Source organism: Aspergillus lucknowensis (genome assembly GCF_044049455.1).
Source record: "Aspergillus lucknowensis strain CBS 449.75 chromosome Unknown BJX67scaffold_38, whole genome shotgun sequence".
NCBI lineage: Eukaryota > Fungi > Ascomycota > Eurotiomycetes > Eurotiales > Aspergillaceae > Aspergillus > Aspergillus lucknowensis.
This window is the reverse complement of record NW_027263582.1, coordinates 7,497-33,923: the sequence shown is the minus strand read 5'-3', so window position 1 is coordinate 33,923 and position 26,427 is coordinate 7,497. Positions and strand designations below refer to the sequence as shown.

General features: G+C 52.9%; 11 protein-coding genes across 11 annotated transcripts in view; 3 read left to right on the top strand and 8 right to left on the bottom strand.

Annotated features, from left to right (window-relative positions):
- The first annotated feature begins 21 nt into the window (after window positions 1-21).
- BJX67DRAFT_200600 (TFIIH/NER complex subunit TFB4) lies at window positions 22-1,859 on the top strand. The gene is made up of 2 exons (XM_071025456.1): window positions 22-161; window positions 234-1,859. The coding sequence occupies exons 1-2, from the start codon at window positions 116-118 to the stop codon at window positions 1,358-1,360; spliced, it is 1,173 nt and encodes a 390-aa protein (XP_070883638.1). The 5' UTR covers window positions 22-115; the 3' UTR covers window positions 1,361-1,859.
- A 159-nt stretch (window positions 1,860-2,018) lies between these two features.
- On the bottom strand, window positions 2,019-4,127 carry BJX67DRAFT_200588 (threonine aspartase 1). The gene is made up of 5 exons (XM_071025455.1): window positions 3,818-4,127; window positions 3,547-3,746; window positions 2,479-3,489; window positions 2,313-2,422; window positions 2,019-2,254 (listed from the first exon to the last, which is right to left on the bottom strand). The coding sequence occupies exons 1-5, from the start codon at window positions 3,922-3,924 to the stop codon at window positions 2,141-2,143; spliced, it is 1,542 nt and encodes a 513-aa protein (XP_070883637.1). The 5' UTR covers window positions 3,925-4,127; the 3' UTR covers window positions 2,019-2,140.
- Window positions 4,128-4,678: 551 nt separating this feature from the next.
- On the top strand, window positions 4,679-6,441 carry BJX67DRAFT_360445 (actin-related protein 3). Its single transcript, XM_071029777.1, has 4 exons — window positions 4,679-4,892; window positions 4,972-4,994; window positions 5,067-5,422; window positions 5,496-6,441. Exons 1-4 carry the CDS (start codon window positions 4,858-4,860, stop codon window positions 6,393-6,395), a joined length of 1,314 nt encoding a protein of 437 aa, XP_070883636.1. The 5' UTR covers window positions 4,679-4,857; the 3' UTR covers window positions 6,396-6,441.
- BJX67DRAFT_360442 (tRNA (uracil(54)-C(5))-methyltransferase) lies at window positions 6,442-8,341 on the bottom strand. Its single transcript, XM_071029776.1, has one exon. The coding sequence runs from the start codon at window positions 8,315-8,317 to the stop codon at window positions 6,524-6,526; it is 1,794 nt and encodes a 597-aa protein (XP_070883635.1). The 5' UTR covers window positions 8,318-8,341; the 3' UTR covers window positions 6,442-6,523.
- Window positions 8,342-8,462: 121 nt separating this feature from the next.
- On the top strand, window positions 8,463-10,010 carry BJX67DRAFT_360441 (mitochondrial 37S ribosomal protein uS5m; the record flags this gene model as incomplete). The annotated part of the gene is made up of 2 exons (XM_071029775.1): window positions 8,463-9,577; window positions 9,630-10,010. Coding segments are annotated over exons 1-2 (1,268 nt in total), but the record flags the coding sequence as incomplete, so codon positions are not given.
- On the bottom strand, window positions 10,011-10,806 carry BJX67DRAFT_360440 (DASH complex subunit DAD3 family protein). Its single transcript, XM_071029774.1, has 2 exons — window positions 10,533-10,806; window positions 10,011-10,442 (listed from the first exon to the last, which is right to left on the bottom strand). Exons 1-2 carry the CDS (start codon window positions 10,710-10,712, stop codon window positions 10,173-10,175), a joined length of 450 nt encoding a protein of 149 aa, XP_070883633.1. The 5' UTR covers window positions 10,713-10,806; the 3' UTR covers window positions 10,011-10,172.
- A 2,258-nt stretch (window positions 10,807-13,064) lies between these two features.
- BJX67DRAFT_200519 (uncharacterized protein) lies at window positions 13,065-13,864 on the bottom strand. The gene has a single exon (XM_071025454.1). It carries the CDS (start codon window positions 13,650-13,652, stop codon window positions 13,206-13,208), a length of 447 nt encoding a protein of 148 aa, XP_070883632.1. The 5' UTR covers window positions 13,653-13,864; the 3' UTR covers window positions 13,065-13,205.
- BJX67DRAFT_200496 (putative serine/threonine protein kinase (Nrc-2)) lies at window positions 13,453-15,989 on the bottom strand. The gene is made up of 5 exons (XM_071025453.1): window positions 14,994-15,989; window positions 14,767-14,940; window positions 14,582-14,707; window positions 14,149-14,530; window positions 13,453-14,092 (listed from the first exon to the last, which is right to left on the bottom strand). The coding sequence occupies exons 1-5, from the start codon at window positions 15,886-15,888 to the stop codon at window positions 13,747-13,749; spliced, it is 1,923 nt and encodes a 640-aa protein (XP_070883631.1). The 5' UTR covers window positions 15,889-15,989; the 3' UTR covers window positions 13,453-13,746.
- A 430-nt stretch (window positions 15,990-16,419) lies between these two features.
- On the bottom strand, window positions 16,420-18,343 carry BJX67DRAFT_360427 (uncharacterized protein). The gene has a single exon (XM_071029773.1). It carries the CDS (start codon window positions 17,719-17,721, stop codon window positions 16,630-16,632), a length of 1,092 nt encoding a protein of 363 aa, XP_070883630.1. The 5' UTR covers window positions 17,722-18,343; the 3' UTR covers window positions 16,420-16,629.
- A 547-nt stretch (window positions 18,344-18,890) lies between these two features.
- Window positions 18,891-22,830, bottom strand: BJX67DRAFT_373656 (uncharacterized protein; the record flags this gene model as incomplete). Its single annotated transcript, XM_071031431.1, has 9 exons — window positions 18,891-19,443; window positions 19,480-19,609; window positions 19,649-19,684; window positions 19,718-19,730; window positions 19,764-19,930; window positions 19,967-20,339; window positions 20,373-20,592; window positions 21,440-22,029; window positions 22,090-22,830. The coding sequence occupies 9 exons, from the start codon at window positions 22,828-22,830 to the stop codon at window positions 18,891-18,893; spliced, it is 2,823 nt and encodes a 940-aa protein (XP_070883629.1).
- A 1,943-nt stretch (window positions 22,831-24,773) lies between these two features.
- Window positions 24,774-26,427, bottom strand: part of BJX67DRAFT_389706 (FAD-dependent oxidoreductase) — a gene marked incomplete at its 5' end in the record, with an annotated part of 2,335 nt that continues 681 nt past the window's right edge. Inside the window, one exon of the mRNA XM_071034540.1 lies at window positions 24,774-26,340. Coding sequence (XP_070883628.1) covers window positions 25,061-26,340 — 1,280 coding nt within the window. The 3' untranslated portion in view covers window positions 24,774-25,060. The remainder of the gene's footprint in view (window positions 26,341-26,427) is intronic.

Below are 26,427 nucleotides of genomic sequence, written 5' to 3'. Positions count from 1 at the left end.
TCTCTCTCAAGTGAAATCCATCACTCTTGGGGACACTTACCAGTACACCCAACCTCTTCACTGTTTCTAGTCCCGCTTCTTCCCTCCAACATTTGGGGTATCTCAGTAAGTGAGGATGAACGCCGTAGATGCAACAGAGCACTATGAGACAAGTGCACATGGTAAGACTAGCGGTCCTTCTCACTTGAACCTAAGATGCGAAGAACAATGACTGACGATGGATGAACCTCCAGATCCTGCGCCGTCCCTTCTAACTGTCATTCTCGACACAAACCCACATGCCTGGGCACTTCTCGAGCAAACTAGCAGGAGCCCACTCCCGTTCTCAACGGCGCTCGCCAATATCCTGGTCTTCTTGAATGCCCACCTAGCGTGCAACTATGCGAACGAAGTCGCCGTTGTCGCCTCACACAGCCACAAGGCTGCTTGGCTCTATCCCACCGCGTCGCCATCTGCAAGACCGGATCCGGACGGCGACGTCTCCATGACTGCTGACGGCAGCATCAACGGCCAGAAGGACGCTGGTAGACAAGTGAACAAATACCGCCCGTTCCGGATCGTGGAGGAACAAGTCACGTCAAATGTACGGCAGCTTATGGACCTGACTAGTCGCACGGACATGGACAACAACAGCTCAACAATGATGGCGGGCGCATTAACGCTGGCCCTCAGCCACATCAACCGACGAACAATCGCGTGGGCAGACGCCCATGGCGGCGGGGACACATCCTCGGTCTCCCGCTCCGGTGGCCCAGACACAAGCACAACATCCTTACTCACGCGGCGCTCAACAACGACAGCGGCAAACGACGGCACAGCAGAGGGCCTCCAATCCCGCATCCTCATCATCTCCGTAAGCAGCGCAACAGGCTCCGCCCACCAATACATCCCGCTCATGAACGGGATCTTCGCATGCCAACGCCTCCGCATCCCCATCGACGTCTGCAAACTCAGCGGCGACGCCGTCTTCCTCCAGCAAGCCTCCGATGCAACAAAGGGCATCTACATGTCCCTCTCCGAACCCCGCGGCCTCCTCCAATACCTCATGATGGCGTTCCTCCCCGACCAGCGCTCCCGCAAACATCTCGTCCTCCCGACCCGCGTGGACGTCGACTTCCGCGCTGCCTGCTTCTGCCACCGCCGTGTCGTCGACGTCGGATTCGTCTGCTCCATCTGCCTGAGTATCTTCTGTGAACCGCCTGAGAACGGCGACTGCTTGACCTGCGGCACGCACCTCGATATGGGCGACTACGGCGCGAAACCGGCCCTCGTGGCTCGGAAGAAGAAAAAGAAGAAGGTTCGCGCGAATGGAACTGGAGCCTCTGCTACGCCGACGCCGACGCCAACGCCGGGGCCTTGATATCATTCGCTTTTTTTTTTCCTTATTTTCTCCATTGAGAGCATGCCGTCCAAATAACGGACACCGCGAAGGATTCCTTCAATTGGCGTCAAGTATACCCAAACCTGTATCATCACTAGAAGGGGGAAGTGACCTCCCCTATAACCATCACTCACGAGTGCACCAAACCCAAGAAGACCGTGCCTCTAGCATGTCCTAGCTGCTCAGTGTCCCTCTTTCCCGGGTGGGCACTAGGGGTGCAGCAGGGTTGGGGGGCGTATATCTATCTACAGGCAATCTCCTGACTCTAGCGGCCATATCTAGCCTAAAAATAATAAAAGTAAGGCGAGATTCAGATATTTGGAGGGTGAACTCTCGGTATGGGACTTTCGTTACCTGCTTGGAAGGCTTGGGGAGACTGAAAGATAGCACATATTCGGGTCACTTATACTACGGTACGATCGAATAGATATCTTGAATAAAACAATTGCCTCTTCCAGGCCATTTGGGGTAATACTAATAATATACATTGTTTGGGGCCCTGAATTGATCTGCATCAGCGAAACATATACATGGTGCTTCTAGGGCTTTTGAGACAGAATCAAGGTAGAATACAGGCCGTGCGGGTGAGAAGATACTTGGGAAGGGGTACGAGGTCAACGCAATTGCTCTGAAAGCACACGTCCGCAAAGCAGTCTTGGTCGGGCATTGACAATGGCTCTCGGTATAGCAGCAACGCAAATGCGGTCGCCAGGTTTGAGGTTGAATGCATGGAATGGGAGATATCCATTGACCGGTATGTCAACCCTTCTTCGTCCGATATGCTCTGCCTCCTTGTGCAATGCTTCCGTGCCCGTTGTTGCGAGACATGACGGACGACGGCTTCTTGTCCTCACTGCTCATATTGGCGAGAACCTAGGTAATGGACATAATCAACAAGCTGTAGCAGCAATGCCGGACGAGCAGAACTCACGAATGAATCTGTGTTGTGCGCAAAGTATAGATAGACACCATCTGCCGTCTTCTTGACCGTCATGATACCAATTGAACCCTCGCAGTGACTAGCTTTGACGCCAGGATGACCTACAAAGGATTCATTAGCGGCTGTTCGATTTACCTTTCAGGGACCAATCAATTACCCATGAAATCGATGGAGATCATCGCCGCCATAGCTTCATCTTCCGTCACCTCCTCAAACGAACCATCTGCACGTTTTCGGTGCGAGTAGTAGACGCGTGATGCACAGGTGCCGGCAGCAAACGTTGTAGCGATGTGCTCACCGGTGCCTGATGTAACACTCGCAACGCAAGTCTTCTCGGGATCATTTGGATCGATTGGAATAACGCACGTCCCAATCCCATTTAGAGCAGCCGGACCGATCCTTCCTCTATGTTTCATCCCAATCCCACCAGAGGAAGACCCTGCTGCGATATTCCCATAGCTATCTACTGCTATCGCACCCACAGTATCACTTATGTGGTCCTCCGTGAGACCAAAAGGATCGGATTGAGGCCCGTCACCACGGCCACTGGAGCGGGTAGATGATAAGTCAAGATCCATGGGTACGCCTACGTGGGCGCATGGCCTTAGTGGATTCGGTTGGAGAACCGGGCTGGCAAATAAGCTGGATGATAGTCGGTCTAGGGGTGTATCATGGGTCAAATTGTCACTTTTTGCCTTCGACCTATTAAAAAATGGAGCGTGGATGTCGGACACTGGTGAAGAGCCGCGGTTTTGGGCATCGGAATGTACACCATCTATAGTGCGCGTTCCGGAGTCGTTCACTTCCTTTGGGGACGAACCACTGGGTGTAGACGATGCTGAATGTGTTCTTGAAGGGCTTGCGACGAATTGAGCCAGATAGTTCCTCACCGGGCGGCGGTAATACACACTGTCGATGTCGTTTGTGCTCCGTGGTGCAGCTCGTTGTTGCCTGTCCGCTTCCTTGAGCTCTCTCTGCCACTGAATCCACCTCTGTCTTGCCGGGCTGGATACTAAACCGTCATCGGGAAGCACTACAAGCCCCTGTTCGTACGCGTAGCTGGTGGCGCCCGGTCCCACAAGGAAGTTTGGAGGTACTCGGTGCAACGTTAGAGGCTCTTTGGATGCGTCCAAGATGGTACGCGCAAGTGAAATGGGATTCTTCACCTCTGGGGGAGGCGGTTAGCTCCCGAGTATCCGGTGTTCGTGGAGCAGGAAACACTCACGCGCAACAGCACCAGCAGCCCCGCTTCGTCCAAGATGATCAACAATGGTCGCATCGCATTCCACTGTGCCTTCGATAGTGGTGTTACTGCCGTAGCCTGCATTGGTTATCTCGGCATCCTCCAGGAACATAATGGCGACCTCAACAGCTTCGACCGCAGAACCACCGTTTCGAAGCATAGCCATTGCCACTTTCGCGGCGCTGTTCAGGGTCAGCGACAGCAACAGAGAGGCAAGGCACTCCTTTCGAGGACGGAGTCGGAAATTACTCACCCCTCGCAAACCTTCATATGCGGTTTCTCGAAGTCCCGGCGATGGTAGCCTGCTCCCGCATGGACGAAGATGGTGGAAACAGGCCTTCCCCCTTTTGCATGGTCCATGGTGGCTCGCCCGGTGGACTGTGGAGAGTGGGCGGAGCTCAGAGGGGGATAAAGGGCGAAACTCGATTATGGGCCTGAAGTGTCACTTTTGCATTTCACGAGACTAACCGAGCGCCGTAAGAGACACTAAATGTGCTCAATTCTAGGGCAGGGTCTCAGCACGAGGAACATTTGTATAGCGCGACTCTAGGGTGGGGACCACCAGGAGAGAAAATTGTACGTGTCAGAGAGATATAAATATAGCTGGTTTAGTAATAAGGTCTCCTGGGGCGTGCTATAAGAATAGAATGCGGGAAGAATATAAGGAGAGAAGAGATAGCATGCAAACCGGCAGCTCTTTAGGGGTTTTCAAACGAGTGAGGTGATAAATGGGGGATAAAGTAGAGCCGGCAGCACAGTAGGGATGGATGCTGGTCGCGAGTGCCTTTCCTTCCTCAGACTGCAGAGAAGCAAAGGTTGCTGCCTCTTTCGGAAATGAGCGTTTCGATCATCCTCAAAAGTCAACTGGTGGACTTGGGGGATTAGTAGATCCTCCAAGGGCAATAAGGAGAAGGTATATTCTTTCTAGAAGGCTTTGCAAACAGCAGGTGCATTTTATACAAACGTCCAGCTCCACTCATCCAAACCGGCCCGAAGGTCTCTAGCCACAGCGCACATGATTGGTGTGGCTGGGCAGCTGCATCTTGATTACGTACTCACGCTTGGACATCCCCACCGCCTGCCCAGCTGCTTCGATGCGTTAATCTGCCTGCCTGCCCGCTCTCGTCCCTCAACCGTGGACGCTGAGCCTCCTCCCTTCTTTCTCCCCAACCCCGTCTGATTGTCATTTCTCTATTTTCTCAGGTCTGCCTCTCCATCCAGACCTACTGAGCCACATCTCCTCTCGCGAATTGGTTGACAGGGCGAGTGTGCGTACGCCCCAGATCGCCCGTCATGGCCCCTCAAACCCCGGCCGTTGTCATGGACAAGTATGTAATCCCCCTTGCAGATACAAACGATCAGATAGCACGGGAGAGCTGTAACTGACCGTACCTTGAATTTCTCTAGCGGAACTGGATACTCAAAACTTGGTAAATATATCAATGCCCCCGCCCCTGCCTGACAATTCCCCGCACTGAATCTCGGGAGCTGACAGTCCTCAGGGTTTGCCGGTAATGATTCGCCCTCGTTCGTCTTCCCAACCGCAATTGCAACAAGGGCAGGTGCCGGGGGTGCCGGGGCTGGTTCAAGACCCACTGTTGCAAACAAGCCTTCGTTTTTGGGCTCGGGTGGTGGTGGAAGCTCACATCTGTCCACGAAGCGTGGCACAGAGGACTTGGACTTCTTCATCGGTGATGAAGCTCTTGCGGCTGCCAGTGGCCCTGGATACGGAATCAACTACCCCATTCGTCATGGACAGATCGAAAACTGGGATCAGATGGAGCGATTCTGGTCAAACTCAATTTTCAAGTACCTGCGCGTCGAACCCGAGGATCACTACTTTCTGCTCACTGAACCCGTAAGCCCTGCCCCTTCGAATCTTTAGTTGCGATGTTCTGATTGTGGCGTGCTAATACTGGACCTACAACTAGCCGTTAAATCCCCCCGAGAACCGCGAAAATACCGCCGAAATTATGTTCGAGTCATTCAACTGCGCTGGTCTCTATATCGCCGTTCAAGCCGTCCTTGCACTGGCTGCATCCTGGACGTCTTCTAAAGTGACTGACCGATCTTTGACAGGAACAGTTATTGATTCGGGTGATGGTGTCACCCATGTTATTCCAGTCGCTGAAGGCTATGTCATTGGTTCTTCCATCAAAAGTATCCCAATTGCCGGTCGAGACATCACCTACTTTGTACAGAGCTTGCTTCGAGACCGAGGCGAACCGGATAGCAGCTTGAAGACCGCAGAAAGGGTCAAAGAGGAATACTGTTACGTGTGCCCCGACATTGTCAAGGAGTTTGCCCGCTACGACCGGGAGCCGGATCGATTCCTCCAGCACACCGTGACCTCACCTAATGGCCGTAGCGTGACGATTGATGTTGGATACGAGCGGTTCCTTGCTCCCGAGATCTTTTTCAATCCCGAAATCTACTCCTCCGACTTCCTGACCCCCCTTCCCAATGTTGTGGACGGTGTTATCCAGTCTTCGCCGATTGACGTACGAAGAGGCCTTTACAAGAATATTGTGCTGTCCGGAGGTTCCACTCTCTACAAAGACTTTGGCCGCCGCCTGCAGCGTGATATCCGACACCTGGTGGAGGCTCGTATCCGTGCCTCCGAAGCTCGTAGCGGTGGAGCTCGGAGCGGTGGTCTGGATGTGGCGGTGGTGACGCATAAGAGACAGAGACATGGCCCTTGGTTTGGAGGCAGTCTGCTAGGGCAGACTCCAGAATTCCGCAGCTACTGCCACACGAAGGCCGAATACGACGAGATCGGCCCTAGCATTGTCCGGAGGTTTGCCCTACTTGGTGGCCCTGGTAGTACTTAGCGTTGTAGTGTGCGTGATATCTTGTCTATAGTATTTTATTCATGCAAATGAAAATCCTCGTCGCGAGTGTCACACGCTCTAATATAACTTCTTCATCAAGCACCGAGGGAAGACTCCCATACTGCCCATCAGCTTTCCACTTCCCGAACAGCTTCTCCCTTCGGTAACTCAACCTTATTCAAGATAGCAACTCCCTCAACATGCCCCGTCTGCGGGAAAAAGTCAAAGCCCCGTATACTCTCAATATCATACCGAACCCGCAACTTCTCATCCCCCTGCACCATAACCGCGACATCACGCGCCTGCGTATGGACATTACAGCTAACATACACCACGCGCCGCGGGCCATACACCAACAACTGGCGCAGGAAGTCGTCGCTGCACCCTTTGCGCGGGGGGTCGATGACTAGAAGGGTCTGGTCAGCCGGGTAGGGCACGTCCTTGAAGAGGGTTGCTGCGTCGGCGGCGGCGAACCCGGTGCTTGGGAGGTTATTTGCGCGGGCGTTTTCGCGGGCGGAGGTGATGGAGTCGTCGGCTACGTCGACGCCGAGGCTGGATTTGAAAAGCGGGGAGAGGGTTATTGTGAAGAGGCCGGAGCCGGAGTAGGCGTCTAGGAGGTATTTAATGGGGGATGATGATTTGGCGGCGAGGCCGGACGAGGGGGGTGCGAGGGCGTGCTGGCGGATGTATTCTGTGAAGCCGGAGAGGATGGAGTTGTTGTTTTGGAAGAAGGCGCCGGCTTTGTTGGTGAAGATGTAGTCGTCTATATATTCGACAGAGGTGGCGGTTTGGTCTGTCACGCAGCGTTTTTCTTCGGTATATGAGTCGCGCACGACGCGGATGATGTCGCCGGTTTCTTGGTGTGGTTTGTTCTTGGTTTCGTATGTGATTGGTACTGTTGGGTTGGAGTTGGGGTCTGTAGAGCCCTCCTTCGGGATACGAGAAGTAGTTTCGCGCAGGAGGATTGTTGCGCCTTTCTTGTACTGGTGGATGGTTTCGGCGACTCGGTTCCTCTCGCTTTTGAGACCCTGTCGGATGACGTCCGTTCCAAGAGGACAGTCCTCAATATCTAGGTCTCGCCGTTGGTTCTTGAACGTGAAGCCGATGGGCGGAACTTCCGTCGCGGGCTCCCCGGGCTCGTTATTGCGTCTTGAGCGTCCACCAGGCGCAGCAAAGTGTGGCGTAAGTTTCGTCCTGTATCCGTATTGCAAAGGAGAGGGGAATGTATCCCCAATGGCGGGAATTAGCTCCGGAATCAAGCCGGAGAAATTTGCGTAGGCTTTCTCCACGATGCGCTTCTTGTGCGCAAGCTGGTCCTCATACGACAACATTTGGAGTTGACACCCCGAGCATTTCCCAAAGTATTTGCACCCGATCAAGTCGTCCCTCCTTTGCTGACCCGGTTCAACAACCTTGATGAAGTCTGTCAAGCTGTAGGACAATGATGCGAAATGGCGCACTACTTTCACAAGCACCTTGTCGCCGGGAACGGAGAAGGGGACGACGTAGACATGGTCTCCATTCTCGGATAGCGCTAGCCCGTCCCCAGTCGAAGAGATCTCTGCGACCGTCACTTCGATCTCCGTAAATGGCTCTGGGAGCGTGGGCACGGAGGAAGTAGCAGCCTCGGACGGGAGACTGCGAGTGTCTAGTTTGTTCTTCTTCAGAAGTTTGTCAATGTCGGCTTGTAGGACCTCATCAAACCCATTGGTCTTCTCGTCTCGCCTGGCCTTGGCCCTCTTCTGCCGCTTCGGTTGGTGAGGCTTCTTGCTTGGTGACTGCATTATGAGTGGTGGTGGGTAATGTTCATGGCGGTAGTCCGCATAAATCGGACAGGAAGCGTGGAAGTACCGAACCGGCGGCGAATGTGGAAGCTGATATCTCAGCTGGCGACAAACAGACACCTGAAAAACACGAAACATGTGAACATTCAGTGAATGTTTGGGGAGAGAGAAAATACTTTCTTGCAGGATGGGACGAGATCCAGAGCGGAAAGCGGAAAAGGGCGGGCGCTGATTGGCCAGAGCGGTGGCTGAGAATTTCTCTCCTTCTGTTCTCCAGCAAGTCCTCCGATCCACCTCTGTCCCCTACGACACTCCTTGGCCATACTCCCTGCTCTCTTCGGCCTGAAGGAGCCGGAAATCCATCTGTCATTATGAGTTTCACTCGGCCTGCGAGATGTCTTATTTGCAGTCTTTCACGCGCCGCCTCTGCAGCTGGTCCTCGCGTGCCTCGTCGCCAGTTCCAAGTATCGGCGGCGCAATTCTCGGACAATAAGTCGAACTCTCCTGGTGACAAGAAGGTGCGGTCAAGGACGCTGGAGCAGCTCCGGCGGGAGGTGAAACCAGAGGACTTCAAGCCGTATACGGAGAAGGAAAAGGCGCATCTGAGAACGCAGTACACCCCCGAGCAAATCGCCGCCATTGAAGCCGGCGAGGCGGCAATTGACCCGAAGGACATGGCCTCGCAGTTTGCTATCCGCCAGGACCCGTTGGCATTCCACTACCTTGATGACTTTTCGGTAATCGAGCCGGCCGTCGACAAACACATTCGCGCTCCTGAATCCAACACCGACTACAACGCAACCCTGAAGACAGAGGACGACTTTGTTGACGACTTTGCCAAGTTTTTCGCTGACATGCCGGACGACTTTACGGTGGCTGACTGGGTGCGGTTTGCGGAGACGAACCGCGTGACAATCGGCAAGGAGGAGAATGAATTGAACCCGCATAGCTCTCTTGTGCCAGACTTGTTTGGACCAGGGGAAAATTTGGAAGGGCGTACGGAAAAGCCCCCCAAGTATTATGACGATGGTGAATCGCAGGCGCCGGCCGAGGAAGAAATACCTGATGCTTTGAGGACGCTCATGAAGGTCACTGGATACACAAAGGCAGAAATCGCGGATTTGAAGGTTAGGGTCGTTGTAGAGCGCATGGTCAGCAATCAGACCCGTCTGGGTAAGATCCGCAGCAATTACTTTCTCGCTATCGCTGGCAATGGAAATGGTCTTTTAGGTATTGGCGAGGGCAAGTCGGAGGAGGGCGGAGACGCCACATTGCAGGCCAAATATCGTGCGATTAGAAGCATGAAGCCCATCCCACGGTATGAGAACCGCACTATCTACGGCGACGTCAAGGGCAAAGTTGGCGCTGTGGAATTGCAATTAATGAGTCGCCCACCCGGTAAGCTGAGCGGATCGATTCTCTCATCTAGAAACAGGCTGATGATATCCAGGTTTCGGTCTCCGCTGCCAGAGCCTAATCTACGAGATGTGCCGCGCAGCTGGGATCAAGGACCTGGCTGCTCGCGTCGGCCGGTCTCGAAACGCGATGAACACCGTGAAAGCCGCCTACGAAGCCCTAATGACCCAACGCATCCCCGAAGACGTCGCGCGCGCGCGAGGCAAGAAGCTGGTCGATGTACGCAAAGTCTACTACTCCGGGAGAACGGATGGCCCAAGGGCAGCACGTCTTGAATAGATTACTGGCACATTTTCCGGCCACCACGCCGCTGGTTGCATTCTGACGATGTATATAATACTCGCCTTTCTTTTCCCATCCAGCATTGACCATGTATTTTTATTAACGGAATAATCAATCAAGCTCAAAGCAACACCCACCCAACAACAAGCCGAATAGTAGAACAGGGTATATCCATCGCAGCCCAACCAAACCCAGCCAAAGTAGTCTATGTACCGCAGACGCGACCCTTCAAATCGAACCCCCATACGCCAAAACCCCAATCAAAACACCATAAACGCAGCCCAACCATAAGTTATCAATACTGCTGATAACTCACGTCCCCCTCCGTATAGCCCCCCTGCTCCCCAACATTCACGGTCCCCGTCTCCAGGCCGTCGTCGCCGCCGCCGCCCACATGCTGCTGTGCCTCTTCCCCTTCATTGAAAATCTGCTGCTGCAGCACAATGCTATAAACGCTCGCCTTGAGTAGCGTGCACACTGTAGCTGTCTTCCTCTCCAACTGCCTGAGTCCGTCGAGCGTCATGGAGGAGGGGGAGTCCGCGAGGTCGGCGAGTCTAGTGGATAGCTATGTCGGGGACGAAAACGCGTCAGCGACTCGTTATTTTATGCCCAAGGGGGGCATTGGGGAAGGGAAGGTGCAGGGGAAAGTAAATACCTTGTTCACATTCCCTAGTAAACGTGCGTACTCGTCGAGGACTTCTTGCTCGAGATCGGTGACGAGGGGATTGGAGGGGCGGAGGAGGGGGTTCTCGTTGCCGGAGACGGTGGCATGGTGAGGGGCAGGGTTTGTTGGGGGTGTTGTGCTGGCGGAAGGGGTTGGTGGTGTGTCTGTCATTTTCTGGGTCGCTTAGGTCGTTGGGAGGTTGTTCGTGAGGGCTGGTTGCACTGTTGCGTGGTTGTTGATGTTGATGTTGTCGGAGTTTTGGCGTTTGGTGGGGAGAAGATCGACGCAGTTGAAGCAGCAGCCGAAGCCATGCATTATTCAATGCACAGAGCACCCTGGGACTCGGCAAGTGGAAGACTGCAAGAAAACGGATACTAAAATTGGTTCGTGGCTCTGGGATATCGGTCCATATCAGAACTGTATGAATTTCGTGCATCAGGGGGCTGGAGCAGAATGTATCAGAGAATATCAACCCTTATCTCTACATTGAGAGGCTCTGTCATTCTCTGTCTTGCGTCTGACCGATCTTTCTTCCTTTACTAATATATCAGCTTATTATTCAACTCTATAACCAAGAATCTATCAGCATTGCAGCCTGCCTGGTTTGGCGCTCCTGGTCTCTGCCAACATATACTTCGCTGGCGGGAAGGGAATCCATCGTTGGATTTACTGGTATACTCGCGACTGAACCGAGTGTCCGAGATTGGCTCGGCGCCGTTCCTCTGCCACCTCTTTTCTCATTGCTCAATCCTCCCCTGAATTGTCTCGGCCATGTCCCGCTTGTTCTTTTACCCTTCGAGGTGAAAGATGAGGCCATGTGGATCCGTTGGAAAGGCATAAATACCACTAGATCCCCCGGAGGTAGGAGATCAACATCCTGATTCTGAGATCTTGTCTTCCCCAGCTCACCTGACCAAGATCCCATGCTAGTGTCACGCGTACCTTGAAGCTATTCGCACCAACTCGTTGAGATATACAAACCTTCTACGTGGTGTTGAGCGTGGACCCGACGGATCGAAACCGACAAATACCCCCTACCTCTGATACCAAAGGCCCTTGGGATCCGATCCAAGAGGATTCCGACAGCATGCGTCCTAAAAGCCATGCCGTGAAGGTAAACATCGTCCTGAAAAATCGGAATCACTGGCGCTACTGGTATCATGGCCTACGCTAAAGCGAGGGATGTATGGAACTACTTTGACCCTGATCTTGACGATAACGATCGCCCAGAGACGCCCAAGAAGCCTAAAATGCCAGAAGACTTCTCCGGCAATGCCGTTCAGCGATACAAGCTCAAGGTATTTGAGTGGAAGGAGACTTTGAAGGCTATACAAGAGGTGGGCGATATGATCCGTGCGTCTGTTTCTGCACCCATACGGGAGGTCACCCTTGACCTCGACGAACACCAATTATTGCGGGAACTGAAGAAACAGTATGCCCCCGGCGACGAAGAACTAGAACTCAAAGCCCAGAGGGACTACAAATCAGTATGCAGTCAAAAAATCCACCCAGGGAAGATAGATGCATGGCTTCAGGATTTTGAGATAGCCTACATGGCAATCAAACGACATAACCTTCCGGCAACGACGAGCGTGTCAAACGAGCTTTCCTTACAGCAATATCGAGAGTATCTTATTTATTTGCGAGTTTCGAAGCAACGAACCTGCGTCAGCCCGAGTATCGGAAGGAAGATTTCAAAACGCTTCTAGGTCGATTTGGCACTGAAATAGCCATTGAACCCTTATGGGCCACGAAATTGGATTAAACCTTCACTGGTAAACACCACACATGACGTGGCATTTCTCATCATTTCTCCGGGAGACCTGGATATCACAAAACACCAATGCCATACTATTAACATCCGTCACTTTGGCTTTTGAGCTCTCGGGGAATCGCAATGCTCCGGCCGTCAACTCGACTACGCTGCATTCGCAAAGCATTACAGCGTTCACCGATGGCGGTCTTCAAGGTTGACGCAGAAACAGACCTCATCATGGGCCAATCTTCGGAACATGAGTCTGAACCCGCCAGAAGGGTGGTATTCCGACAGCGAGCGATCTGACCTCGGTTTCGCATTTACCGAGATCGTAGAGGACGCAGACTTGGATACGCGAAATGATGAGACAGAGCGGCCTCGGTGCAGTTTCGGTAACCAAGCGAAACATCCATCTCAGAGTTTGAATGAGATTTCCGAGCGATTTTGAGGGTGACTAGCTCGGTGGAGTGGTTTTACAAGCCCAGACGATCCAGCATGCCTTGTTTTTGCAATGTCAAATGGGCACCAGGCGATACTTCGGATCATCTCGTCATGAGAATACTTAAGATATCTGAAGCACTAGTCAAGTTCATGAACTTTCGCATGAGTTCATGTATATTTGTCTTTGACCTTGACGGTCGAGTGTTGTCTATGGAGGCACACACGTAATTATGAGCTGGATAATGAAATGCTCACCATGGCAATAGGTCGTTGGGGGCGGTGGGCGGAAGAATGACTTCGAGCATTCGTACCCTCGCCTTCATTACCAAAACGAATGGAGACTGGGCCTCTCGGAAAGATAATCAATTCAAGCTTTGAGACTAGAGATATATGACGGACAGGTAGAGAATGAGGCTCCATAATGGAGATAGGTAAATAGTCAACGCTTCCTGACCCTTCACTAAGGGTTAGTTAGACAGGAATAACAGGGGTGGGTAGGTATAAGAGCTTAAAGAACACAGGTGAACTTTCGCATCGTATACGCAGACGTCGTAGTGCATGAACAATATCCGGAGCATGAGAAGGAAATTCGAGACCGCCAACGCCAGGTTTGCAATAATGATAGTCAAGGCAAGGCAAGGTGACGGGTAGTCAGACAGAAAAGAGCGTCGAACTTTGACAAGTAAGGCCGAAATATGTATACCACGACATCTAGTACAGTGATATAAGCCGAAAAAAAAAATAGCGTATGCGTCAAGGAAGATGGATAATGATGCCGATCGGTATCCAGCCAAGATGATTTCCGGCAAATCGGTGGGAGAAAATCCGCTGAACAAATATTCTAGACGCCCCCAAACTCCGAATAGAAGCTGCAGAAAGTGATTTACTGTCGAATACAAGTTGTTTTCGTGCATCACGGTCGTGAACTAGTTCTAGCGATACAGAGCACGCTCGAGCGGTTCAATATATCGTGCAATAGCGGGCGAGCTGTATCGTGACGAAAATCGGCTAGAAGTCGCCGTCATGATGGAGAGTGACGCTATTGAACTCTTCAAAGGGATCCGGTGATTCGCCGTTGGGGGTCGCGAGGCCCGAGTTCAAGGGAACGCCCTTCATCTTGGAAGGATTCTTTTCGCCGATATCGACACTCGCGCTCTCCTTGACATTGCGGAAGTTGACAGTCTCATTTCCGCGGCTCTGGTGCGGGATCATCGGTGGCTTCATATGGCGAATAAGAGCCCACTGTGTTTGCCGGAAGAAAGGGTGCATTTTGACGTCTGACGCGCCAGCTCGAGCTCCAAGGCGCTTGGTCTCGTCTTTGATGAGCAGTTTGCGGATCAAGGACTTGCAAATGCTGTCCCCAAATTAGCTCCATCTTCACGTTCGACGCAATAACGCAACTCCACGTACTTGGATATTTGCTGGGCACCTCCTTGCTCCGGGAATTGCACCTCATCGCGGAGAATATTCCCAAACGTCGCGTTCCTGTTCTTTCCCTTGAAAGGCGTTGTTCCATAAAGCATTTCGTAAATCAAAATGCCCAAGGTCCACCAATCTACTGCACTGGTATGTCCGTAGGCATTGATCACCTCTGGGGCGATGTACTCCTCCGTACCAACAAACGAGTTTGTCCTAAAATCAGCGATACACGACTTGGTGTCGATTGTAGGTAGGGACGTATTGGAGTTGCCGCTTCGTCCAGGGATCATAGTAGGCGCGCCGCCTGGCCCGGATTGCTTGGAAAGATCGAAGTCAGAAAGCATGATATGCCCCGACTGGTGGAGTAGAATATCTGGACGGATTTTCCTTAGTAGCGTTCAGCAAAGGGGCTACCAACACATACTTTCTGGCTTCAGGTCGCGATAAATGAAACCCATCAAGTGGAGATACTCTAGAGCGGCGGTGACCTCAGCCGCATAAAAACGAGCAGCATCTTCAGAGATACACTTTCCGGGACGAGTTTGCAGAGCTGATGGAGGCAAATATTAGGGATCAGGACACAAGGTTCGACTAGCTATAGCATCATACCTCGGAAGAACTCTCCACCACTGCAGTACTCCATGCACAGATAAAGATAGTCCTCGGACTGAAAAGAGTGATAGAGTGTAACGATGAATGGATGGTTACTGGTGGCGAGAATCTCTTGTTCCGCTAAGGCTCGCTTGATCTTGTTACGCTTGATCATCTCCTTCTTACTTAGAACTGTGCTGCGTCAGCCAATCTCCCCAGATTCGTTATTTGAAGACGGAACTCACCCTTCATCGCGTAGAGACGACTCGACTTCTTCTCTCTAACAAGGTAGACCTTGCCCACATCCCCCTTGCCAATGAGCTTGATTTTATCAAAGCTGCCAGGCCCGACCTCCACATTGCGCACCTTGATCGAATTTGAGCTATACGTCCGCCGGAAACTGCCACTTGAAGTGCGGACCTGGGTGAGCGAAGGAAGCTTGCTATCGGAGCCAGCGTGTGGAACAGCGAGATTTCCGTCCTTGTCGGTGCTCGTCTCAATCAGGCTGACCTTAGAGTCAGCGACCCCAGATGGAATCAAGGGCTCCTTGCCCAGTTCCGCAGTCTGGGGCCGGCCGTCGTTAACGCCCGCGTTAAACAGCCCCTGGGCATTTGGGGCCGAGGCGACACGGCGCAGTTTCCGAGCGAGCTCCTCCTTGTTGGCGGTGGTGGCTTGTTCCACGGCCGAGACGCCATCGACTTGTAACTCTGGGGTATCTGGGGGCGAAGAGGGAATCGAACCTTCGTTCCGATGTTGCAGGGCGGGCTGGCCTTGGTGGACGAAGTACGGATTGGCGGTCGCGGTTGGAGAGATTCCTTCGTCTAATGGATTCCCCTCACTGGCAACGGTGGCGGAGCGGTTGCGACCGATTATAGGGAGGAATCGGGACTGTCTGAAGGTAGATTTCGACTCATTTTTCACGGGTGTCGAAGCGCTATTATCCCGGTCGGCGCTGTTGCCGCGATGACTCGACTGGGAAGTCGTGCTGCTTGAGCTATTGATGCGAAAAAAATTCTTGATCTTCGTCGGGAAATGGCTCGAATCGTTGGAGTGCTTCTTGGTCGGCATGGAGAGACCGGGGAGAGTTCCACGTTTCTCGTTCGTGGCCGGAGACGGATTGGAGGCGAAAAGCTGCGTCATCCCCACAACCACAGTAATAACGAATCAAGCAGAGAGGGGAATGCGGATATAGAGTAGTTGAATAGGATGCGCAATGCTAACGAGGACGGCGAACGAAGACAAAGGGATTCGGCAATTCAGCGACGTCAAAAGAAAGGGCAACCAAGAGCGCGGGAGAGAGCGCGGGGGTGGGAGAACCTTGGAGTTGGCGGCGTGGAGTCAGCCTAGGAATATTGGAGACACATAGAGAAGGGGAGTGGTGTCATTGAACTTGGCGAAAGGTGAACGGACGAACCGTAGGCAAAGAGAGACCGGGGAGAGTAGAAAAAGAACGGAGTGACAGGTGAAGCGCCAACGAAGAGAAGGAGGAGGAGCGGATGGTTAATCCATGAAGAACGGAAGATTGATCGGTTGCAGGCGTCGGATGAGGAGGTGGAGTTGAGGAGTGAAGTTGGGAGATTCTTCCACGGGGCTGAGTCAGGAATGGCCACCACGTTCGCTATTCGTTCATGCCTGACGGTCAGAACCACATCATTCTTCACCAGACAAACCGAAAAAAAGATTCATGCGCAACTACCAAATCAATGCTAAGGATGCAATAATCCTACACGAGGCCAGATATCCATAGTCCATCCTGTCAGTCGTAGCTCAACTCGTAGTGCCAACTCACACACTGTCTTCCAACGCCCCAAACAACACAGAAGGATCGCCGGAGTCAAGTTGCCCCTTGCTCTGTAGTTCCGTCGCACGGGCTCCCAATAATCAGACCAGTTCGAAGTCATCGGATGTCTTTCCCGCACCATCAAAAGACTGAAGGAAGGCGTGCGCAGTGACATTCTGGGAGACAGCTGGGGCAGCAGATTTCTGCAAAACAGGGCTCCAGTCCTTGTTGAAGCATTGCGACAACAGGGGGGAGTGTGGATGCGGGTCTGACTGCCAAAGTCTCCTTGACACCTGCACCGGGTGAACATACTCACCCTTCTCTGGCGCTTTCCTCGGAGGCTCTTCTCTCGCCATAGCGAACGTGCTGTTGATTACCTCTCTCGAGACTTCCATGGAAGGCACAGCCAGTGAATTCGCGCGCTCCTCGGTCAACCTCTTTGCTAACCCCTTGGACGCGCCTGAAAGCGCGTGGAGCAGCCCATCGATGGGCTCCCCGCGCTCGTCGGTTTCTTCGATAGTACGGTAGAGATTGCGAACAGTCGGTGACAATGATCTCGACTTGGACTTGCTAGGCGATTCCCATCCACCTTTTCGGGAAGGAGTGACGGGGGCTGGGCTGGCTTCTTTCTGGAGTCCCGAAGTGTTGCCCGTTTGAGATTTTCCAAAGAGAACCTGCAAATGTTCCTTATACAGCCTCACGGTGTCAAGCTCTCGCACTAAACTCTTCCGTTGCTCCACTAGAGCCTTCTTGGTGTCCGGATCTATGACCCAGGCATGCATAGCGGTAAATCTGTCAATCTGGGATAGCTGCTCGGAAATTGCATCATACTGCTTGGTAGCGTCCTCCAATGACTTTTGATAGATTGCCTCCTGGAAATAGGAAGGCACAAACTGCTGGTTATACCCAGGCTGGCTCCCGATAGTCGGAGAAGCATGAGGCAGCCGGGGCATCTGAGATAATTGGGGCAACTGGGGCGGTTGGGGGATTTGGGCGGCTTGGGGCAACGGAGACGCCTGTGGGATAGACGGCCACTGGGTGCCAACGCCAGAAGAGCTTGCAAAGCAGCCTGGCTGGTACGGCCCGAATGTGCCAGGAGCTACTGTGCTCGTACAATTCCAGCCCGGAAAGCTTGGTGCCGCCGTGAGAGCTGGCTGTGGCTGGAAGGGAAATGTGGGAACTTGTGCACCCATCACTGGGGTTGCAACGGGGGGTTGAGACAAACTGTTCAGCAAGCTATCCCCGACCAATCCGAGGGATTGGCATGTAGGTAAGCCAGATCCCTGGGCTTGCTGGTGGGCCAGAGGTACGCTGGCATACGGAGCCGAGTTAGAGTTGTTATTTGCAAGAGGTTGGAAGCACGGAGCATTGGCTGCTTCTAAATATTGTTACTGACATCAACATTGACGCTCGGCAGAGGGGACGTGATCGAAGGCGTACCTGCAGGCAAAGGGGCCGTGTTCCCGGCCTTACTCTCAGGAAATTTGTTTCCCTGCTGTCTTGTCCCATCCTCGGTTCTCGATTTCTGCTCAATCTTGGGTGCTCCCGTAGCAGCCTTCGATGCCTCGCTATTAGCCACGCTCGCGCCTTTTGAACTCATAGGTAGGGTCCATTTGGGCGGAGAATCCCATGGATTCATGGGCACAATGCGGCCACCCGCGGTGACGCGCTGTGGCTTTGGTGATGTGTGCTGCTCAACAAATCGCACGAAAGCATCGTCAAACTGAGAGTTGGAAGGCAGAGACGATTGGCTCGACTGGCGGGCGGTATTCTGCGTGTTCAATGCCAAAGGTGCCATTACAGCACGGCGCGAGTGGCCCGAGACATTCCTCGGCCGATTGACAGATTGTTCCGACAAGACATTGGAGCGGACCAAGTTGTCTAGCACGGCATAGGTTGGAAATGGCTCGCAATATCCAGCTAAGTATCGGACTTACTTGTGAAGGCTTGATCGCTGAACCTGTCCAGTTCTATGTGAGCATTTGGCTTTACCGCCAGGAGAGTTTGGATGTCGTATTTGGTCATGGCTAATTGAGATGAATGAATGTATGCCGCGCGTGGGAGATTGTTTCGGCTGTTTGGAGAAAGAATGAATCGGTATTGTTTTTTTTTGTCCACAGCGGCAGTCGTCTTGTCAGGAAGAGGGAGAAGAGCCGTGAGAAGACGATGAGGCGATGGTCCGAAGAAGAGGGCGCGTTGGGGTGGGAGAGAGAAGGAAAGCAGCGCAGTGTTGACAGGGAAAGAGCGCAGGACAACAGAAGCGCGACATGTTGAGTGAGTGAATTACAGAAGTGTCTGTCTGTCCTTGCAGAACCTGGAAATCCATTGGCATTCTTCTAACAGCTCACTCTTGTGTGCAGACTTAGACTTGTTCTCGAACTCCTATCGCCTTAACAGCACTATGTAGCTGCCATTCCTCCTCAACCTCGTCTGCGAAGGAAGACCCAGCATTCGGCTTTTTGTGGCTGGCCATTTCCCAGCTGCCGTGTCGCTCATGTGCTCTGGCTGAGGCTTGAGGGGGTTGAACGGTGTTGTTTCCCCAATGAGGGTCTTTGAAGGTGAGGTCCGAATCGCTAGCCAGCTTGCGATCCCCTTTGAAGCCTCCGAGACTGGGTTTGCGCAGGCGTTTAGTGCGCCAACTGTACGCCAAAAACCCAAAGATAGCCATCAAAGCTAACACCACAATAGTAACGACAGCTCCGATGACTCCAGCAACGGGTGCGCTCACTCCACCACGATTCGTGTTCCCACTCGACCGGCCAGTATCCAGGACGCCAGAGCAGAATACGGCAGACGAATTACACCTGCGACACCAGTCTATGACTGATTCTAACGAGATCTTTTGCATCTCGTCTTGAAACTCCCGGATGGGAACGGCCATCTTGCTGGGACTGTAACCGAAAAGCGGATATGGTCTGAAATCAGCGTCTGTTCCATTGCGCAAGAGGAACCGGACGTAAAGCTTCGCCGGGTCTGGGTATGCCGTAGAACTCTCGCTCTCCATGCTGAATAGCTCCAGGACTATCGACGCTCCGGGGTTCGGGAGGGAAGTAAAGTTGGAGTCCTCAGTCCTTGCGAGCCCTAGGAGCGATGTGAAAGAGACTGCTGTCTGATATCCACCAAATTGAAGCGTCATTTTGCTGTCGGCTCCCCGCCCTTGAATGTTCGTCGCGAAAGCATTTTGAACACTTGACGCAAGCCCCTGGCCAGCGATAGTACGAATACCACTCCCGACACCAGAGTTCGCCGCCGAACGGTTGCCGTTTGTTGCAAACATATACTTTCCCGCATACCACCGTGCGCGCTTGATGTCCTCAGGGCTCAGACTATGCATCAAGGTTTCATTATGCACCACCTGGTAATTGAGGTACTCGGAGATGGAGGCAGAATTTGCATAGTTGGCTGCGGAGATGTCGAATTCTTCTGACAGGGCTAAACTCTGGAGGCGGTTGTAGAACGCTGCTGATTCTTCATAGGTCTCCCAGAATTCCTTGCTCCCGATGTATTCAGCATTTGCAAAGGCATGCGTTGGACAGAACGCTTGGCCGGAGAGAATAAGAGACTGGGGGTCCTCATAGCCGAACGTGATGATTGGAGGATACTGGTATCCTCCCAGCGGAGCTGTGGCAGCCGACCCATCCGCCAATCTCGACTCATATTCGAAAGATGTGTCATTGAAGGCTTGATCAAGGGGCGGATACAAACCCTGCATAAATGCTTGAGCAGACGCAAGATCCGCGAGTTCGGGCGTAGATGCGACTTTGATGTCCTCATTATCCAGTAAGTAGGGAGAAAGATTTGCGATTCTTAACTGTGGGCCGCTGGCTCCGGTATAGAGAGACACATATCGATCTCTGAATGCAGCACCAGCATCGTGTAGTTGATTCGCCCCGTGAGACGTCAAGGTCCTCGGACCGGGAAAAACCTGAGGAATGCTCTCTCCGTGGACGGTGTACGCGAAAGTTGCCCAGACCTGAGCCGTGTGGTCCTGCGCAGCAGCTGGGGAAGTGCTGAGGAATAGGCTCAGAAGAGCAAGAGAGAGGCAGGCCGCCATGATGGGCAATCTTGAGCTCCAGCGCGGAAGCCCAGTCGAGCACGTCCGCTGCCGACGGACTGAGCTGTCTATGTAGGTGTGGGAAGTACAAATTAGGTTCCGCAGAATAGTCGCGACGTGACGACATGATTTTAAGTTGTAACCATATTTCTCCTACTATACACTTGCGGCTTGTTCCGGCTGGCGGGTATATTATCCGATTCCAGCAACTCTGAATGAACTGTATGGGCTCGATCAAGAATCTGACGTATTTTACTCTCTGTGCGTCACTCAGATAACTAGGTTGCGGATCGAAAAGACTCTCTCGAGTCCTTCCATGACGTGTAGACCGAGGGAGGTTACATCCCACACGCCGGAACTGGAACTTCTGCGTATAACTACGACCAGAAGATTTATCAAGCTTGTAGATGCCAATTGCCAGGTATACAGACTACCAGTATGCTATAACCTGCTAGATTCTAGATTTGGGTTGCTCGTTGCTGTGTCCGTCGCAGTTTATCGCTGGTCGAACAACGCTTCGGAAGTTTACCTACCTCCGATCGCAATAATCCATCGCAAGCTCCAGGGAACTGCAGTACAGAGCCTAAATTCTAATTACTTCAATGAAGAAACTTAAACAACCTTATCTCTGCCCTCCTGGGCCGAACCCTATCAAAGGCCTAAGTCATATTGTCGAGCATTACACCAACGAACCAACCCACTTACTACTCAACGATCGTAAATCCTCATACTCAAGAAATTTTCATCTCTAGAACTAGACAGCTATCTCAATATCTCATCGATTATAAGCCTGATACCGCACCTCTAAGAGAACAACCACGCTCTCCCTCGACCGAATCTTATTCACCACCACCAACCGCCCCATACTATCGCTAACACTATTAAGCAAGCTCATCCACTCCGCCAGATCGATCTCCCGCTCATTCGACAGCTGGAGTAGCGATAGATCGCGCAGGCGCGCCGTTACCTCGACTTCGGGAGTCACGGCGGCGGGGTCGGGGAGAAGGCGCGGGGTGAGGATTAGGGTTGCGGTGGGGTTGGATCGGAGGACGTCGAGGTGGGCGCGGAGTTCGGCGATGATGCGGGCGGCGAGGGAGCTGAAGGGGGTTGTTGGGGAGGGGGAGGGGAGGTGCAGGATGTAGAGAGCAGCGTCGGGGACGGGCTGGGGGGTTGTTGGGGTGCGCTGTTGAATGGTGATGTTGGGGGTTGTTGTGCTTGGGATGCTGGTTTTGGTTGTGGTGGTTGTGGTGGTTGTGCCGTTAGCGTTGTTGGGGGAGTTGCTGGTGGTTAGCTGGCGGAGGTCGTTGAGTTTCGAGCTGGGGGGTGGAGGTGGCCAGGTGGCTGGGCAGGGTGTTGTTGTAGTGGTGGTTGCTATCTGGACGATGAAGTGGAGGGTTGGGTGGTGGGTTGCGAGGAGGGTTGCGCGGTCGATTGAGCGGGCGCCGACCTGGACAGTTAGTCGTCTGTCCAGCTGCGATTCTGATCTTCTGGAGAGGTGGATACTTACCTCGACGACGGTTATGTTTCCCAGGCGGAGCTGGTCCAATCGAGACAGGAGATCTGTTACTCGATCATCGGCCTCATTTGTGCCGTAACGAAGGAAAGCGGGCCATTGACGCTGCAGCTTCGGTCGTTGCTCGCATAGACTGGAGAAAGTGTTGGGGGTGTTGAAGGCGAGGTTGTACGCTGTTTCATTTGCACGCAACGACGAACCGAAGCGCTGTGTCGCGGTGGGCATCTGCAGAGCAGCTGGTGCGACGGTGCCGGCAAGGAACATGACAGCGTCGAGATAGGATGGCTTCGTGACAAAGGGAGCGGACAGAGCGCTGTGTGCGACTTGGCCTGTCTGGGGCTCCTTCAGAAACCCAGCCGTGGCTGTCATGCGAACGACGCGTGAGAGGTGAGTCTCAGAGACGCCGGCCAGGTCAGCGACATCTTTGATGGGCACAGTGCCTTGGAGTGGGATACAAGCGAGAACTTGGAATTCCCCAAGCCATTGTAGACAGGCCAGTAATTGGTTTTGGATTGCTAGATGATGCAGGAAGTCCGCAGGGTCCGCGAGGAGAGTTTGAAGTCTGGAGATGGCCACCAGTGAGGATTGTCGGGATCGATGAACCTCACTAGGAGCGTCTGGAAGGACAAGAAGCTGCGTGCCGTTTGCAGGGTGGCTCTGACAGTGGGTGATCAGGGTCTTCAGAGCAGCAGTAAGGTCGCTGGTGCTCGTCTCGAGGTCGGAAAGATTAGACATACTGACTGGGTGTAGATATGCAGGCAATTTGGCAACACGAAGTGTAGTCAACTAGCAGACTACGAGAGTAATATAAGCCGGGCGTGGGTTGTGCAGATTACTTGGTCTGTTTCTTGGCGAGACAAAGTTGTTGGGTTGAGAATTGCTTATTTGTGGTCTCGCGCTTTGACCAGAGTATTACATCGGCCTCGCTCGACTCTAAACTCCGACAGTACGAATTGTAGCCCGACACAAAGCTTCAGCTAAGCAACGCACATTAGTAAGTTAACCCCTGCTATAAGTCTTATTACCCGACACATGGCGTTTTACGCTGAAATGTCCCGTCCACTTGTTTGGGCCAGGTACGGGATGACGGCTGCAAGAAGCATATAGGTAGATGCACTTGGCGTCTGAATTCGGCGATGGTGAAGCTATTCAGACGGGATTGTATACCGTAACACAATGCTGTTTAGCGGAAGAAATTAAGCGGAGATGGTGACCTTGGTCCGCTCCGGCGCTCCAATCCAGCCCATTATTTGACCCGTTCGTCCCATTATTGAGACCATCTCAACAGTGGAGATCATGGCAACAAGCTCGGCGGCGGGCATGTCTTCCCAAAGCTCGATGACGAAGGCTCCATAGTCGATCTGTGGGAACCACCGTCAGTGTGGACTGGGGTAGTTTCGTAGGGATAATAGGTCTCTAACTCGAAGTGAGGGCACAATGCATCGTTTCAGCCGTTCCCAGTCTTTGCTATCATAGCTCTCAGCCAACTCGAACAGCACACTTTCACAGCCACTGATATCTGATCCAGTGCTAGTGCCTGTGTTTTGAGAATTAAGCTCTGGAAACGCTCCCTCAGATATTGGTTGGAGCGTCCTGATCGCTGTTTCTCTTCTGTTTCTCTTCAAGACACAGTCAGACAGCAGAATCTGCTGGCTCTTAGGAATCTTGTCCGCGAGGTACTCAGGAGGTTGACGTAGCCCGCCTGCAGGTCACGTAATTCTGAGTCACCTACTGACAAACCTTCTCCCTTGGTGGAATCCTTGGCCGGTGAGACATGATTAAAATAGGCTTGTTGCGAGCAAGCAGAAGCCGAAGCCGAAGCCGAAGCCGAAGCCGATGGCCGTCAGCCCTTACTTTGATCACGTGACTTTTATAGAGGGATCGTGTCGACCATCATCGATCCCGGTGACGGAGTAATCCAATCTTCCGACTGTATCGGGATCGGCCAGCGTCATTGCTCCGCCAGCACCTCCTAATGTCGCTTTCGCTGAAATCGTTCCTTCATTTCGATTCACTCATTCAATTGCTCTTTCCTAATAGGGGATATCGTGAAGCTTTCGATCGCTCGCTCACAGGTATAAATATCTAGATAGACCTCCTAATTAGCAACTTAGATTCTTCTTCCGCTTTCATCCCGATGATTGCTTGCTTACCTCGGCGCGCTTAGTAATTCTGAATCTCACCGTAGCTCGCACCTCTGTGGCTCATAGATCGGGTCTTCTTTGGCAGAGTATTCTGTCTCCTAATTGGTTAGAAAATTCACATGTTTTCCTTCAAGTTCTGCCCAGGTATCAAGAATACTAGAATGTCAACAGGAACTTCTAAAAACATCATAACTTCTTCTTTCAATAATGAGCATAAACCGGTCCAACAAGCGTGCAAACCCTCGTGGATCAAGACTGACAAGGGCCCCCGGTTGGCGCCCGAAAAGCAAACCCTAAGACACCCCACCAGCTCAATGACAAGGGAAATTCAACTCGGGCACCGCGTTCAAGACAAACAAATGGTCCCCGAGACTCATCGGTGGCCGATACATCCATCGATGGATTAATAATGCAGGAACGCAGTGCATCACACCTCTTCAGAGTCGAGCTGATCAAGCAACCAATTCGACAAGGTAATCGTGCGGCTCACCCACCAAGGGTAAGAATCCTTCCATTCACCCACTCGGCCTCGCTACTCGCCAGAAAGCAAACAACCCTTGCCATCAACTGGGTACCCATTCCCGGCCAGTGGCGACACATGCGCCGCCATCTCCTCTAGCTCCTCCGCGGAGTATTTCTTCCCGCCGGGGATACAATTCTTCGCCGCGGCGTTTACCGTGATCGTCGAGGTGGCGGTAGGCGACGAAGAATTGGGCGCGGTTATTGAAACTAAAGCCTGGGAAAATACTCTCTCATCCGGATCGAATCTATCATTGTTCAAGTATACTTGTAATCTAGTACCAGGCGAGACATCTCTATGCTTACGACCAATCCCCGTCCAACAGATCCTCCACCCGCTTCCCCTCCTCGATATCCTGCCACACCTCGTCAACCGTCCAGGGCCTGAACTTGTGTCCAGGAGGGAAATTAGTATTCACAAACTCCGCCCCAGCCACAAGGTGCGCAAAGGCCTGTCCATACTTCTCATAAGCATATGCCTCCGGGTCGTGCTTGAAGATCCAGCTGGGGAACCGGGTTCGGATCTTCGACGGGTCCTTCCAGATAGCGTCCCAGTCCGTTGCCGTCTTGAGTTGAGAGTTCACGAATGACATCTTCTGTGCGCAACTCACGCGCTCGTATCGCAGGAGATTGTAAATCTTCGTTGCGAGCGGAGCGTTGCGCGCGCACGCGCCGAGCTGGAGACAGGTCGCCAGCGTCACAGCGTCCTCCAGTGCCTGGGAGCCGCCATTTCCAGACGTGGGGATAAAGCTGTGCGCACTGTCGCCAACCTGCACCACATGACCGGCCGGGGAAGTCCACTCGCGGCGGAGATCGCGCCAAAGCAACGGCCAGTGCACGATAGCGCCGTGCGGCGCACTCCGCACCAGGGCAAGGACCGCGGGATCCCAGTCCGGTGCACGGAGCATGGCCTTCGCCACGTCTTCTGGGTCTGTGTCTGGCTCCCAGGATTCCGTCGCGGTGCCCTGCGAGTCCCTTGGAGTGAACCCAAACGAGATGATATCCGTCCCCACAAACACACCCATATACATCCCCGGCCCGAGCCAGTACTCCCATACCGGCGGAGAATCACCCCAACGCGCCCTGACAACCTCATCTCTCATCGCAAGCTCCTTCGGAAATGCCGTCCTGTAAATACTTAGCCCACTCGACTTCGTCGGAACAGGTTCACCCGCAATTAAAACATCCGAAGCGGACTTTAACCCGTCCGCAGCGACTACGACATCCGCCGTGCGAACCTCTCCGGATTCAAGGACAACCCCACCGCAATGACTTTTCGGGTCTTCGAAGTAACTCCGTACCGGACAGCCATAGTCAACCCGGAATCCCAACTTTGCGACCTGCCGGAGTAACATGCGGTAGAACTTCCGTCTGACCTGCGCGGGGGCGACATACGGCCCCTTTCGTTCTCTCACGTGTTCAGGGTCGTTATACGAGGGTACAGTAGGGCCGTAGATATGTCTGCCGTCGTGTGTCTCATAGCTAACAACGGCGTGGACCTGTTCTTCGTCCATATCGCGACACATGTCAGGCCAGTGCCTGATCACCGAGACGGCGGAGGGCTGCATGACGATAATATCGCCTAATTGCACTCCTTGTTAGCTCAACCTGAACATAAAAAGGAAAAAAAAAAAAAAAAAAAAAAAAAAAAAAAAAAAAAAAAAAAAAA

What these genes read in the sequence shown, in the direction of transcription:
- BJX67DRAFT_200600 (XM_071025456.1), top strand. Translation starts at nt 116, where the DNA reads ATGAACGCCGTAGATGCAACAGAGCACTATGAGACAAGTGCACATG. An exon ending in CTATGAGACAAGTGCACATG is followed by an intron (nt 162 to 233) that starts GTAAGACTAGCG and finishes ATGAACCTCCAG; the next exon opens with ATCCTGCGCCGTCCCTTCTA.
- BJX67DRAFT_200588 (XM_071025455.1), bottom strand. Translation starts at nt 3,924, where the DNA reads ATGGACCATGCAAAAGGGGGAAGGCCTGTTTCCACCATCTTCGTCCAT. An exon ending in GGCTGCTGGTGCTGTTGCGC is followed by an intron (nt 3,490 to 3,546) that starts GTGAGTGTTTCC and finishes CGCCTCCCCCAG; the next exon opens with AGGTGAAGAATCCCATTTCA. An exon ending in CGCACAACACAGATTCATTC is followed by an intron (nt 2,255 to 2,312) that starts GTGAGTTCTGCT and finishes TCCATTACCTAG; the next exon opens with GTTCTCGCCAATATGAGCAG.
- BJX67DRAFT_360445 (XM_071029777.1), top strand. Translation starts at nt 4,858, where the DNA reads ATGGCCCCTCAAACCCCGGCCGTTGTCATGGACAA. An exon ending in AACTGGATACTCAAAACTTG is followed by an intron (nt 4,995 to 5,066) that starts GTAAATATATCA and finishes GACAGTCCTCAG; the next exon opens with GGTTTGCCGGTAATGATTCG. An exon ending in ACTTTCTGCTCACTGAACCC is followed by an intron (nt 5,423 to 5,495) that starts GTAAGCCCTGCC and finishes ACCTACAACTAG; the next exon opens with CCGTTAAATCCCCCCGAGAA.
- BJX67DRAFT_360442 (XM_071029776.1), bottom strand. Translation starts at nt 8,317, where the DNA reads ATGTTTCGTGTTTTTCAGGTGTCTGTTTGTCGCCAGCTGAGATATCAG.
- BJX67DRAFT_360440 (XM_071029774.1), bottom strand. Translation starts at nt 10,712, where the DNA reads ATGACAGACACACCACCAACCCCTTCCGCCAGCACAACACCCCCAACA. An exon ending in TACTAGGGAATGTGAACAAG is followed by an intron (nt 10,443 to 10,532) that starts GTATTTACTTTC and finishes TCCCCGACATAG; the next exon opens with CTATCCACTAGACTCGCCGA.
- BJX67DRAFT_200519 (XM_071025454.1), bottom strand. Translation starts at nt 13,652, where the DNA reads ATGCACGAAAACAACTTGTATTCGACAGTAAATCACTTTCTGCAGCTT.
- BJX67DRAFT_200496 (XM_071025453.1), bottom strand. Translation starts at nt 15,888, where the DNA reads ATGACGCAGCTTTTCGCCTCCAATCCGTCTCCGGCCACGAACGAGAAA. An exon ending in TCGTCTCTACGCGATGAAGG is followed by an intron (nt 14,941 to 14,993) that starts GTGAGTTCCGTC and finishes GACGCAGCACAG; the next exon opens with TTCTAAGTAAGAAGGAGATG. An exon ending in GGTGCCCAGCAAATATCCAA is followed by an intron (nt 14,093 to 14,148) that starts GTACGTGGAGTT and finishes ATTTGGGGACAG; the next exon opens with CATTTGCAAGTCCTTGATCC.
- BJX67DRAFT_360427 (XM_071029773.1), bottom strand. Translation starts at nt 17,721, where the DNA reads ATGGGTGCACAAGTTCCCACATTTCCCTTCCAGCCACAGCCAGCTCTC.